The following is a 13,320-nucleotide window of genomic DNA, read 5'->3' as shown; positions in this document are numbered from 1 at the left end:
GGGAGGAGAGACGGAGAGGCCTGAGGCCACGGGGACGGGCACGCGGCGGGCGAGGGGGGCCGCTGGGGCTGGAGGGGATGGGGCACCCGTGGGGGGGGAAAGGTGGGCACCCAGGTCTGTCGGTGTGTCCCGTAGAGGCATGCGGGCACCCGAGGGTGTTTGGGGGGGGGCCACGTGGCTGGATGGGCACCCAAGGGTGTCCCCGTGCCCTGCGTGACCCCGTGGGCACCCACCTGCCCTGGATGTCCTCGTGGGCACCCAGGGGTGTCCCTCTGCTCTGTAGGACCAGGTGGGCACCCAGGGGTGTCCACATGCCTTGCGGGGCCTTGGGGGCACCCGGGGGCGCTTGAACGTCCTGCACAGCCAGGTGGGCACCCATGGGTGTCCTTCTGCCCTGCACGTCCCCATGGGCACCCAAGGGTGCTCCTGTGCCCTCTTTGACCAGGTGGGCACCCAGGGGTGTCCCTGTGCCCTGCACGGCCCCATGGGCACCCATGTGCCCTGCACGTCCCCGTGCGCACCCAAGGGTGCCCACACACCCCCCTGCCATGCCGTGCCCCCTCGGCTCACCTTGCTCTTGGCGGTGCAGACGAAGGTGACGTCGGCCCCGGGCTTCACCCGCTGCACCCGCTTCTCCTCCACAGTGACGGTGATGGCTTTGCCGGGGGTCTCTGCGCCGAGATGGGAGAGCTGAGCCCCGCTCCTCCCGTGTGTGCCCCCCCCGCCCCGCTCGGTGACAATGACGTACCGGTGACGATGACCTCGGCGCGGCTGGCGTTGCTGTGCCGTAGGTTGCGGCAGGAGCAGACGTAGACGCCGGCTTCGGAGGGCTGGATGCTGGCGAAGTGCAGCTCCTCGCCTGGGGGGGACACACGCGGGTGACACCCCGTGTCCCCCCTGCAATGGGGACACCCCGGTGACCCCCCACGCACACCCGGAGCCACCCAATACCTTGTCGCCGGCTCTGGGCGCCCGCGGGGAGGGGTCGCCCGTCTTCTCGCGCCCAGTGGTAATAGAAGGGGGGGTCGCCGCTGGCCTGGCACCGCAGGGTGACCGCGCTGCCCTGTGCCACCGTGGTGCGCGGCGGGTGCACACGGACGGCCAGCGGGATCGGGGAACCCACCGGGACGCACGTCTGCCCCCGCGCCGTGGGGTCGCCCGCGTAGCCGGGGGCGCAGCTGCAGGGGGATAGAGGGGGTGAGTATCGGGGGGGGGGGGATATCGGGGGGTATGGCAGGGGGGTATATCAGGGTGAGCCCTTTGGGTGAGTATATCGGGGTGCATAGAGTGGAGTGAGCCCATTGGGGGGTATATCGGGGTGGGTATATTGGGGGGGTATATTGGGGTGGGTATATCGGGAGGGGTATGGCGGGGGGTGTATCGGGGTGAGCGTATTGGGGTGCACAGTCAGGTGAACCCACTGGGGTGGGTATATCGGGGTGGGTATATCGGGGTGGGTATGTCAGGGTGGCCATACTGGGATGAGCGTATTGGGGTGAGCCCATCAGGGTGACTATATCAGGGTGGGTACAAGGGTGAGCACATCGGGGTGGGTGTATCGGGGGAGTATATCGGGGTGAGCACATCAGGGTGAGTATATCGGGGTGAGCAAACTGGGGTGGGTATATTGGGGCAGATGTATTGGGGTGAGCCCATGGGGGTGGATATAGCGGGGTGGTATATCAGGGTGGGTATGTCAGGGTGGGTATAAGGATGCGCACAGCAGGGTGAATATATTGGGGTGAGCACATCGGGGTGGGGAGAAGGATGAGCACATTGGGTGGGTGTATTGGGGTGGGCATATCGGGGTGAGCACATTGGGGTGGGTATATCAGGGGGAGTATATCAGGGTGAGCACTTTGGGGTGAGTATATCGGGGCGGGTATATCGGGGTGAGCAAACTGGGGTGGGTATATTGGGGCAGGTATATTGAGGTGAGCCCACTGGGGTGGGTGTATCGGGGCGGGGAGAAGGATGAGCACATTGGGTGGGTATATCAGGGTGGGTATATCAGGGTGGGTATATCAGGGTGGGTGTATCGGGGTGGGTGTATCGGGGTGGGTGTATCGGGGTGGGTGTATCAGGGTGAGCACATCGGGGTGGGTGTATCAGGGTGGGTATATCAGGGTGGGTGTATCGGGGTGAGCACATCGGGGTGAGCCCATCGGGGTGAGCATATCAGGGGGAGTATATTGGGATGGGTATATTGGGGCGAGCCCATGGGGGTGAGTACATCAGAGTAGGTATGGGGGGGTGAACTCATCGGGGTGGGTATATGGGGTGGGTATATGGGATTGGGTACGGGGGAGTGGGTATTTGGGGGTGCTGGCCGCCCCCCCGCAGCCCTCACCGCTCGCAGTACTGCCCGGCATAGCCCGGCTCGCAGGCGGTGCAGCGGTACCCGCCGCCTCCCAAACTCTCACAGGTCCTGGAGAACCTGCGGGGACAGGGCGAGGTGGGGGCACGTCCCCTTCCCCGGCATCCCCCGCCCCGGCGCTGGCACTCACTGGTTTTCGGGGTACGGGAGGGGACAGGCGCAGGGCTGGCAGTCCTCGGGGGTACCGGCAGTGGCATCCCCGTAGAAACCGGGGGCACATTGGTCACAGAAATCCCCGGCCGTGTTGTGCAAGCATCCCTGGGAGGAAGGGGGGGCGGGGCACAAATATTTGGGGGTGCACAGCTGGGATGAGACCCCAGCCCCCCAAAACCCACCCGCCTAACGTAAAGACTTACGGAGCAGACGCCGCTCTCGGGATGGCAGCTCTCCGAATGCCCGTTGCACTCGCAGAGCTCGCAGTGCCCCAGGTACAGCCCCCCCCCGGTGCGGGTGTAACCGGGGGCACAATCCTGCCAGGGGTGGGGGGGAAAGGAGGGGTTCAGTGTTGTGACACCCCCCCCCACACCCAAATATCCCTGGGAAGGTGGGGGGGATGCTGCGGGGGGACGCTGGGGGCTCACCTGGCAGGACAGCCCGTGGTACCCGGGGGGGCAGCGACATTCCTCCACCTCGGGGGCCAGGGGGAGGCCAGGTTGGGGGGGCACGACCGTATCCATGGCGACGTCGGCGATGCTGGACGCGGCCGTGCTGGTGGAGTAGGTGGCGCGGACGAGGATCTCGTCCAGGTCGGCCAAAGCCATCAGGAGATGCTCCCGCGTTGCCGGCTGCCCATCCGGCCGCTGCCAGTATTGCTGCGGGTGGAGGGGGGTGTCAGGGAGGGAGGGTACTCGCTGGCACGTCGCGGGGACGGGGGACGTCGGGGACAAAAGCCACTCGCCCCCTCCTACCTCCCGAAAAATGATCTCGAAGGCCTGGGGGGTCCGCGGGGGCAGGTCGGGCTGGTACGCCACCAGCGTGATGTCGTTGCCCTGTGGATATGGGGGGGTCAGGGGGGGTCCCGGCATCACCCCGTGTGTGTCCCCCTCCCGCCAAGCACCCCCATACCGTGATCTGGATGTCGGCGTCAGGCAGGGGGGCTCCCTGCCCCCCCGGGGTGTAGGTCAGGGTGTAGCGGAGCCGCCCGCCGTAGGAGCCCACCTGGATGGGAGACGGGGTGGGGACAGGATGGGGACAGGGAAGAGGAAGAGGAAGAGGATGGGACACGATGGGATGGGGATGGGACAGGGACGGGGAAGGGAAGAGAAAGGGGATGGGATGGGGAGGGTGAAAGGGAAGAGGATGGGACAGGGATTGGGATGGGGAAGGGAGAAGGGGATGGGGATGGGGAAAGTGGAAGGGAAGAGGAAGAGGAACAGGGAGGGGATGAGGAAGGGGATGGGAATAGGGCAGGAATGGGGAGGGGGAGGGAGAAGGAAAAAAAAGAGGAAGGAAAAGAGGAAAAAGGAAAAGGCAGGAGATGGGGGAGGCTGCACCCACCTCCCCCTCTGACAGAACCCTGAGGTGAGCACCCAGGGGTGCCCATGGGGAGCGGGTGCAGGCGCCGGCAGGCTGGGTGCTCCCATGGGCACCCCTGTCCCCGGGGCGGGGTCACCCCGTTACCTTGTCCCCCTGGTAGGGGGGCGGCAGCTGCCAGTAGTAGGAGTCGGGGGGCAGCTCCCCGAAACGGTTGTAGGTCAAACGGGGCTGGGGGGTGCCCGGCTCCACCGCAAAGCCGGTGCCCACCCGGGTGCTGCGCTGCCGGTTCACCAGGGCGAATCCCTGGGGATTACCGGGACCGAAGGGCGTCCGGACCTACGGGATGGGGATACGGGGTGAGCGGGCTCGGGGACATCTGGGGACACCCCGGGGACATTGGGGCGTGGGGGGACACACTCACGGTGCCGCGGGCGCGGGCGGTGCTGGCGCAGTGCTGGACGATGCCCATGCAGAAGCAGGGCAGGCAGCCGGCCGGCTCGCTGGCGCTCAGGTGGAAATGGTGGGGACGGCACGAGGCGCAGCCGGGACCCTCCGCGTTGGCCTGGAGGGGGTGGGACACCCACAGGGTGGGTGACATCGTCCTGTCACCCCCTCCAGGGTGGGACACACACACACACACAGGGCTCACCTTGCAGCGGCACTGCCCGTCGGCGTCGCAGCCCTCGCCGATGCTGCCGCGTGGGTCGCACCGGCACTGCCCGACGGGGACGCCCGGCTCTGCAGGGGGGGACACACAGCAGTTAGGCATGGCCCCCTCAGTGCCACCGCGGGGACACCCCCTCGTGCCCTCCCCATGGAGCTCACCTCGGCACGGCTCTCCCCGCAGCGGGTCCCCCATGTACCCGGGCGAGCACCTATTGGTGGGGGGGTACCAAAACAAGCCGATGAGGGGGAGTTGCACCCCAAAACCCACCCACCCCGCCCCGCCCCACGGTCCCCTGGCACCTCTCGCAGAGGCGCCCGCTGTGTCCCGGGGCGCAGGCGCTGCAGGTGGGCTGCCCGTCCGTGTCCTCGAAGCAGCTCGTGGTCACCCTGCGGGGGGGACACGGGGACGGCTGAGCCCCCGCTGGCGTCCCCAGGGATGGAGGGGACTGCGGGGGGGTGGGGTGGGGGGCCACCTACTGGGTGTCCCCACGGGGTCCGTGGCAGGGACAGGGCTGGCAGTCGCCCGGGGTGCCCCGGGTGGCATCACCGTAGTAGCCGGGTTGGCACTTGTCACATTGGGCACCCTCCGTGTGATCCCGGCAGCCCTGCAAAGGAAGGGGGGGGGGGCGTCGGTGGCACCGCCACGGGGGTCCCCGGGGTGTCCCCTCACCGTCCCCAGCTCACCTGGCAGACACCGGTCTCGGGGTGGCACTCGCCGGCGTGGCCGTGGCACTGGCAGGGCTCACAGGTGCCCAGGTAGAGCCCGGCGGTGCTGCGGGTGTAGCCGGTGTCGCAGTCCTGCGGGGGGGGGGACACGGGGACAGGGGGGTGGGCCACCGCTCCGCGTCCCCAGCGCCGGGGTGAGGGGACACCGAGGGTCTCACCTGGCAGGAGGCACCGCGGTAACCGGCTGGGCAGGCGCAATCCTCCACCTCCAGCGCCGGCGGGCGGCCGGTGGCGTGCGGCACCGCCACGTCCAGGCTGACGTCAGCCAGTCTGCGGAGCGAGAGGGGACGTCCCCACCGCCCTGTCCGCCCCCCGTCCCCCCGTCCCCGGCGTCCCCTCCCCTCTCCCCAGTACCTGCTTTCCTCCGCTTGATCCGCGTAGGACGCCCGGATCATGAAGAGGTCGACGTCGGCCAAAGCCATCAGGAGATGCTCGCGGGTGGCGTCGCGCCCATCCGCCCGGCGCCAGGCACGCTGCGGCACAACCGGGGGGTGACTGCCGCGTCCCCGACCCCATCCCGGGGCCGGGGGGGACACACACACGATACCCGGCGGTCCTCACCTCGCGGAAGGGCACGGTGACAGTGGTGGGGACACCGGAGGGGGGGCTGGCATCAGAGAAGTGCTCCAGGAGGATGCCGTTGCCCTGCAGCAGGACGTCGGGCTGGCGCGGCAAAGGTCGGGCGCCCGCCGGTGCCCGGTGCGTCACTGTGTACCGCAGCTCACCGCCGTATGACGTCACCTGCGGGGCGGGATGCAGCGAGGGCTCAGCCGGGCGTGGGGACGTCCCCCTTGTCCCCTCCAGCCGGCCCCGGCGCTGGCACCTTGTCCCCGGTGAAGGGTGCCGGCAGCACCCAGTAGTAGACGTCGCGGGTCAGGTCCTGGAAGGTGTCGAAGAGCAGCTCCCGCGGGGAGGAGAAGCGGGCGCCGCTGGCCGTCTCCGTGCCGGCCAAGGTGGCCAGGGGCAACGGCGGTGACTCCTCGGAGGTGAGGACGACCTGGAGGGGGAGCGGGAAGGGGCTTGGTGATGGGCACGGCACGGCACGGCACCATGTGGCATAGCATAGCACGACATGGCACAGCGTGACACGGCACGGCATGGCACGACACGGCGCAGCATGGCGCTACATGGCATAGATTGGCACGACATGGCGTAGATTGGCACGATGTAGCGCACGATGGCACGGTACGGCATGGGTTGGTACAACATGGCGTGGCACGGCACAACATGGCATATAATGGCACGGCACGATGTGGCACGGCATGGCGTGACCTGGCGCTACACCGTACGACATGACATGGCACGGAATGGCACTACACGGCATGGCACGGCACAGCATGGCAACATGTGGCATGACATGGCACGGCACAACATGGCACGGCATGGCACGGCACGGTCCCGCGTGGCACAATGTGGCACGGCATGACGTGGCACTACATGGCGCAACAAGGCACGGCCTGGTATAGCACGGTACGGCACAACATGGCACGGCAGTACGCGGCACGGCACGGCACAATATGGCATAGCCCTACGTGGTACGACACGACGTGGCGTGGCACGATATGGCACAGCACGCCACGGCACAACAACGCAGAGCTTGGCAGGACACGGCACAGCAGGGCAGGACACGCCACGGCACGGCGCGGCGCAACACGGCACGGCGCTACGTGGTACGACACGGCACGGCGCTACGTCGCGTGACGCGGCGCAGCTGGACGTGACGCGGCGCGGGCCGGGTACCTGGTGGCGGCTCCAGGCGGAGCTGGCGCAGTGCCGCGAGACGCCCATGCAGAAGCACTGCAGGCAGCCCTCGGGGTTGGCCGCGCTCAGGTGGAAGGTGCCGGCGGCGCAGGCGTCACACAGCCGCCCCCGCACGTTGGGCTGCGGGGGGTGGGAGCCGTGGGTGGGGGTGTCGGGGGGTGGGGGGTGCCGGGGTGGGGGGGGGGGGGATAGGGCCAGCTGGGTGCTGGGGGACTGGGAAATGGGGTGCTGGGGTGGGGAGGGGGGTGCGGGGAGGCTGCTGGGGAGTGGAAATGGGGGGGTGGGGGGTGGGAGTGGGTGGCTGGACTGGGTGCCATGGGAGGGTGCAATGGGGGCTGTGGAGGATTGGATTGGGTGCCACAGGGGTCGGACTGGGTGCTGGGGGGGGTCAGACGGGGTGCCACAGGGAATGGACTGGGTGCCACGGGGGGTCGGACCGGGTGCCGTTGGGATTGGGCTGGGTGTCGGGGGGGGTCAGAATAGGTGCTATGGGGGATCCCCCTGGGTGCCCCAGGGATCAGACTGGGTGCCATGGGGGGGTCGCACTGGGTGCCCCAGGGATCAGACTGGGCGTGGGGGGGGACAGGAGCACCCAGCCCCTCTCTCCCCTCCCCGTGCCCTGCCCGCACCTTGCAGTGGCACGTGCCGCCGGCCGCGTCCTTGCCCCCGCGGGCATCGCACTTGACGAGCTCCTGGCCTGCGGGCAGCGAGGGTGAGGGTGGGGGGCACCCCTGGGGGGGGTGGGGGGGGGCTCCCCACAACCAGCACCCACCACTCACCGATTGGGGTGCACTTGCCACCCGGCTGGATGGGGTCTCCCTCGTAGCCCGGGGCGCACCTATGGGGATGGGTGGGTGATGGGTGGGGGGGTCTTGGGTGGAAAGGGGGGGGTTATAGGGACCCCGACCCCCCCTCACCTCTCGCAGCGGCGGCCGGCGTAACCGGGTGCGCAGGCGTCGCAGGTGGCTTGGCCGTCCGTGTCCAAAAAGCACGACTCCGAAAACCTGCGGGTGACAATGACAGTGACGCTGGGGCAGTGACATTTCGGGGTGGGGGGAGTCCCCGGGGTTGGCACCCACCTGCGAGCTGGCTCGGTGTAGGGACAGGGACACGGGTGACAGGCGGTGGCCGTGCCCTTGGTGGCGTCGCCGAAGAAGCCGGGTTTGCACTTCTCGCACTGGGGACCCTCCGTGTTGTGCTGGCAGTTCTGGTGGGGCGTGCGACACGTGGCACGGGGGGGGTGGTGACACCACGCCGCGTCCCCGTCCCCTTGTCACCACCAACCCCCCCGCTCCTTACCAAGCAGTGCCCGAAAACGGGGTCGCAGGTGCTGGAGTGGCCGTGGCAGCCGCAGCCGGAGCAGGTCCCCAGGTAGGGTCCCCTCGTCACCCGCTCGAAGCGGGCGGCACATCGCTGGCACGACAGCCCCGCGTAGCCCACAGGGCACCTGGGGACACAGAGGCGTTGACGGTGGCATCGCGGCGGTGGTGGCACCGAGCCCGCGATCCCATTACCGGAGGTCACCTGCACTCCTCGACATCCCCGGCCGGCCCCAGGCCGGCGTCACCGGGGCTGGTGACATCCATGGCCACGTCGCTGAGCCCCACGCTGGCCATGCGCCCGTCGTAGACCGCCCGGATGAAGATGCCCTCCAGCCCCTGCAGCACCAGCAGCAGCAGCTCCCGGCTCACCGGGGCACCCTCCTCATCCTCCCAGTGGTCCTGCCGGGATGGTGGCACGGGGTGTCACCCCAGGGTGCCGCCGACGCTGGCATCACCCACCCACCATCATCACCATCACCCACCCACCACCATGACCACCACCACCATGATCACCAGCATCATCACTCACCTGTCATCACCACCAGCATCATCCACCCATCACCACCGCCATCAACCACCACCGCCACCACCCATCACCCCGCACCGCCATCGCCCGGCTCCCACCCACCTCAGTGAAGGGCACATGCCGCCGGTTGAGGACGTCAGGCCGGGTGGCCCCGGCGCGCGCCCGCAGCTGCCGCCCGTGGCCCCGCAGCACCACGTCGGGGTGGGCGGTGGGTTCGGGGGGTCCCCGTCCCAGCCGGTACCGCACCCCATAGCTCAGCGCTCCCCCGTAGGCATCCACCTGGCGGCATCAGCAGGCTGTCAGCGGCCGTGTCGTCGGCATCCCCAGCCCCGTCCCCACCCCGGTGTCACCTTGTCCCCAAGGAAGGCTTCTGGCAGCGCCCAGAAGGCGTCGAGGGCCAGGAATCGGCGGGACAGATCCAGGAGCTGGAATTCCTCGGCGCCCACGTCCACGTGGAGCTGGGTGGCCGAGAGTGCCGGCGAGGATGGCGCGGCCGGCACCGTCACGTTGACGCCTGCGGGGAGATGCTCAGCGCCTGGCACGTCCCTTGTCCCCCGTCCCTTGTGCCCAGAACTCACCCTTGAAGTCGTCGGGGCGGTCGAAGCGGAGGCGGAGGCGGTGCCGGTGCCGGGCGGTGGCGCGGCAGGCGGTGGTGACGCCAAAGCAGAAGCAGGGCAGGCAGCGGGACGTCCCCGTCACCTGGAAGTGGCCCTCGGGGCATGGCCCTGCAGGAGACGGTGGGTGACGGTGACGGTGCTGTGGCGGGGGGGGTGGGATGGGGAGGGGAGGGCAGTGCGGGGCACACTCACCGGGGCGGGTGACGGTGAGGATGCTGTCGGGGATGCCGAAGACCATGCCGAGGGTGTTGATGGCCTCGCACGTGTAGGCGCCTTGGTCGGCTTCTTTCACGTCCCGGATGGTCAGTGTGCCCTGCCCGGCCTCGCTCACGATCGACACCCTGTGCGGCACGCTTGGCACCCGGCACCCAGCACACCCGGTGTCCAGCACACCCAGCACGCCCGGTGTCCAGCACACCCAGTGCCTGGCACACCCGGTACACCCAGCACACCCAGCACGCCCAGCACCCAGCACCCAGGACCAGGAGAGGAGCAGGGCCCCGCTGCATGTGCCCAGGCCCCGCCCCATGCAAGCCCCGCCCCATGCAAGCCCCGCCCCTTGCTGGGAGTCCTGCCCTGAACGCCCCGCCCATCACCACAGGCCACGCCCCCACAAGCACCACCCCATGGACAAGCCCCGCCCACCACCAGAGACCCCTCCCCCAAAGCACAAGCCCCTCCCACCGCCCCAGCCCCACGCACAAGCCCCGCCCCCACAGACCCCTCCCTCAAGTGCGAGCCCCTCCCACCGCAGGCCCCTCCCACCGCAGGCCCCTCCCCAACAAGCCCCACCCCTTTCCCCAAGCCCCTCCCCGGGCCCCATCCTTTTCCCCTGCAGACCACACCCCCGGACCACACCCATCGCCCCGCCCCCCGAGGCCCCGCCCCCACCTGTGGCTGCTGGGGGTGTGGCCCCAGTTGAGGCGCCAGGTGATGATGGGGGTGGGGACACCGGTGGCCACGCAGGTGAAGGTGACCGTCTGCCCCGGCACCGCCCGCACCGACTCCCGCGGGAGCGTCACCACCTGCGGGGGCACTGCCCGCACCCCCCCGTCAGCGCGGCACCGCCCAGGCACACGGCCACCGGCGTGGCACCCAGCACCGTGCCACGGCACCGGGTCCCCAGTACAGCACCGCTTGGGGACAGGGTCCCCAGCACAGCACCCAGCACCGTGGCACTGGGTCCCCGGCATGGCATGGACTGGGGATGGGGTCAGCAGCGTGGCACCTAGCACCGTGCCATGGCACCACGTCCCCAGTATGGCACTGCTTGGGGACAGGGTCCCCAGCACAGGGGTCCCCAGCTTGGGGACAGGGTCCCCAGTACAGCACCCACCACCATGCCATGGCACCGGGTCCCCAGTATGGCACAGATGGGGGACGGGGTCAGCAGCATGGGATTCCCCAGTCTGGCTTGGGGACAGAGTCACCAGCGTGGCATCCAGCACCGCGGCACTGGGTCCCCAGCATGGCACCACTTGGGGACAGAGCCACCGGCACGGCACCCAGCACCGTGCCACGGCACCGGGTCCCTGGTATGGCACCACTTGGGGACAGGGTCCCCAGCACAGCACCCAGCACCGTGCCACGGCACCGGGTCCCTGGTATGGCACCACTTGGGGACAGGGTCCCCAGCACAGCACCCAGCACCGTGCCATGACACAGAGTCCCCATTGTGGCACCACCTGGGGACACAGTCACCAGCACCGGGTCCCCAACTTGGGGACAGAGTCACCAGCATGCAACCCACCACCATGCCATGACACCGGGTCCCCAGCGTGGCACCGCTTGGGGACAGGGTCACCAGCACGGGGTTCCCCAGCCCGGCTTGGGAACAGAGCCACCAGCATGGCACCCAGCACTGTGCCACGGCACTGGGTCCCCAGTATGGCACCACTTGGGGACAGGGTCACCAGCATAGCACCCAGCACCCAGCACTGTGGCACTGGGTCCCCAGCATGGCATGGACTGGGGACGGGGTCACCAGCATGGGGTTCCCCAGTCCAGCTTGGGGACAGAGTCAGCAGGATGGCATCCAGCACCCAGCACTGGGTCCCCAGCGTGGCACCGCTTGGGGACAGGGTCACCAGCACGGGGTTCCCCAGCCCGGCTTGGGGACAGAGTCACCAGCACGGCACCCAGCGCCGTGCCATAGCACTGGGTTCCCAGCATGGTGTGGTTTGGGGACGGGGGCCCCAGCACAGGGTCCCCAGCTTGGGGACAGAGCCACCAGCATGGCACCCAGCGCCGTGCCACGGCACGGTGACGTGGTTTAGCTCTCCGCACGGAGGTGTGGGGGTTTCATCCAGCCCTACTCCCTGCCCTCAGCTCCCACTCAGGCATCGCTCCCCCAGGCCGCGGCCGTCCCTCTCACATGTCCCTCGAGTTCCTTGGGTCCGTCACTTGGGGCTCCACCTGTCACCACGGTCTCTCGGGACAGGCGCGGTGGTGCGTGCTGCTGGGTTGCTGCACGCTGCGCCCGGAGCGTCGCGGCTGGGGTACCCGGCGTGGTCCATGCTCGCGGTCTGCGCGTTGAAGATGTTGATTTTCACGGGAGTTGCTGGGCGCCGGTTGTTGCCGAGGTCGGTTCTGGTTCCACCATCGTGGCACTTTGCTCAGTTCCATCACGGTCCATCCTTCGTTAATTTGGGTGATTCCTGGTATCGCGATTGTCGCGGTGACGGCATACAGTGGGAGGGTTATGTAGTGATTAACATTTCATTCATTGGCTGTTCTCACCCAAAATCAGATCCCCTTGAGGCACACGTTGGACTTCCCCATCCTTCCGCATGACCCACCAGGTGCACCCAGGTCCTTGAGCAGAAGCAGTCCCAGGACGGGCTTGGTGTTGCCCGCAGCAGCGCTGACCCAGACTGTCTTCCCCAGCATGTCCTTCATGCGTGCTGGGGGGACTTTATCTCCTGCTGCAGGACACGGAAGTTTCGACTGGGCAGGGCCAGCTCGGTTGGTAGACCTCCTAGAGTTAACTAACCAGGTGGCCTTTGCTCAATGTGTGTCCCAATGTTTGAAGGTCCCACCACGCTGCTCTCAGGGTAGTCTTTAGCAGTCCATTGTAGCGCTGGATTTTCCCAGAGGCTGGTGCATGACAGGGGACGTGATACATCTGCTCAACACCATGCTCTTTGGCCCAGGGGTCTAGGAGGTTGTTCCGAAAATGAGTCCCGTTGTCTGACTCGATTCTCTCTGGGGTGCCATGTCGCCACAGGACTTGCTTTTCAAGACCCAGGATGGTGTTCCGGGCAGTGGCATGGGGCACAGGATATCTTTCCAGCCATCCAGTGGTTGCTTCCACCATTGTAAGAATGTAACGCTTGCCTTGGCGGGTTTGTGGGAGTATGATGTCATCAATCTGCCAGGCCTCCCCATATTGATATTTCAACCATCGTCCTCCATACCAGAGAGGCAACGCGCTTGGCTTGCTTGATTGCAGCACATGTTTCGCATTGATGGATGACCTGTGAGATGGCGTCCATGGTCAAGTCCACCCCTTGATCATGAGCTCATCTGCATGTTCCATCTCTTCCTTGATGGCCTGACATGTCATGGGCCCAACGCGCTATAAATAATTCACCCTTATGTTGCCAGTCTAGATCCACCTGAGCCACTTCAGTCTTGGCAGCCTGATCCACTGCTGGTTGTTCCGATGTTCCTCAGTGGCCCAACTCTTGGTTACGGGGGCATCTACGTGACGTACTTTCACGACCACCTTCTCTAGCCGGGCAGCAACATCTTGCCATAATTCAACAGCCCAGATGGGTTTACCTCTGCGTTGCCAGTTGCTCCGCTTCCACTGCTGTAACCACCCCCACAGGGCATTGGCCACCATCC

General features: G+C 67.5%; 1 protein-coding gene across 3 annotated transcripts in view; it reads right to left on the bottom strand.

Moving 5' to 3' along the window:
- The window catches only part of HSPG2 (heparan sulfate proteoglycan 2), a 45,415-nt gene that overhangs the window by 20,138 nt on the left and 11,957 nt on the right, over positions 1–13,320 (bottom strand). For all 3 annotated transcript variants that reach the window (XM_054849530.1, XM_054849532.1, XM_054849531.1), the window contains 32 exons: positions 10,363–10,507; positions 9,664–9,812; positions 9,433–9,579; positions 9,205–9,368; positions 8,957–9,133; positions 8,531–8,727; positions 8,306–8,453; positions 8,086–8,213; positions 7,924–8,010; positions 7,786–7,844; positions 7,636–7,703; positions 6,986–7,126; positions 6,069–6,242; positions 5,807–5,986; positions 5,600–5,718; positions 5,404–5,515; positions 5,204–5,317; positions 4,997–5,124; positions 4,820–4,906; positions 4,679–4,728; positions 4,503–4,591; positions 4,275–4,415; positions 3,998–4,189; positions 3,443–3,535; positions 3,286–3,366; positions 2,959–3,189; positions 2,734–2,847; positions 2,508–2,635; positions 2,351–2,437; positions 952–1,178; positions 749–859; positions 571–671 (listed from right to left, as the gene is read on the bottom strand). In XM_054849530.1, coding sequence (XP_054705505.1) covers positions 571–671; positions 749–859; positions 952–1,178; positions 2,351–2,437; positions 2,508–2,635; positions 2,734–2,847; positions 2,959–3,189; positions 3,286–3,366; positions 3,443–3,535; positions 3,998–4,189; positions 4,275–4,415; positions 4,503–4,591; positions 4,679–4,728; positions 4,820–4,906; positions 4,997–5,124; positions 5,204–5,317; positions 5,404–5,515; positions 5,600–5,718; positions 5,807–5,986; positions 6,069–6,242; positions 6,986–7,126; positions 7,636–7,703; positions 7,786–7,844; positions 7,924–8,010; positions 8,086–8,213; positions 8,306–8,453; positions 8,531–8,727; positions 8,957–9,133; positions 9,205–9,368; positions 9,433–9,579; positions 9,664–9,812; positions 10,363–10,507 — 4,169 coding nt within the window. The remainder of the gene's footprint in view (positions 1–570; positions 672–748; positions 860–951; positions 1,179–2,350; positions 2,438–2,507; positions 2,636–2,733; positions 2,848–2,958; positions 3,190–3,285; positions 3,367–3,442; positions 3,536–3,997; positions 4,190–4,274; positions 4,416–4,502; positions 4,592–4,678; positions 4,729–4,819; positions 4,907–4,996; positions 5,125–5,203; positions 5,318–5,403; positions 5,516–5,599; positions 5,719–5,806; positions 5,987–6,068; positions 6,243–6,985; positions 7,127–7,635; positions 7,704–7,785; positions 7,845–7,923; positions 8,011–8,085; positions 8,214–8,305; positions 8,454–8,530; positions 8,728–8,956; positions 9,134–9,204; positions 9,369–9,432; positions 9,580–9,663; positions 9,813–10,362; positions 10,508–13,320) is intronic.

This window comes from Grus americana, chromosome 21 (genome assembly GCF_028858705.1).
Source record: "Grus americana isolate bGruAme1 chromosome 21, bGruAme1.mat, whole genome shotgun sequence".
Lineage (NCBI taxonomy): Eukaryota > Metazoa > Chordata > Aves > Gruiformes > Gruidae > Grus > Grus americana.
The sequence above is the reverse complement of the archived record's forward strand: the minus strand, read 5'-3'. Positions and strand labels throughout refer to the sequence as shown.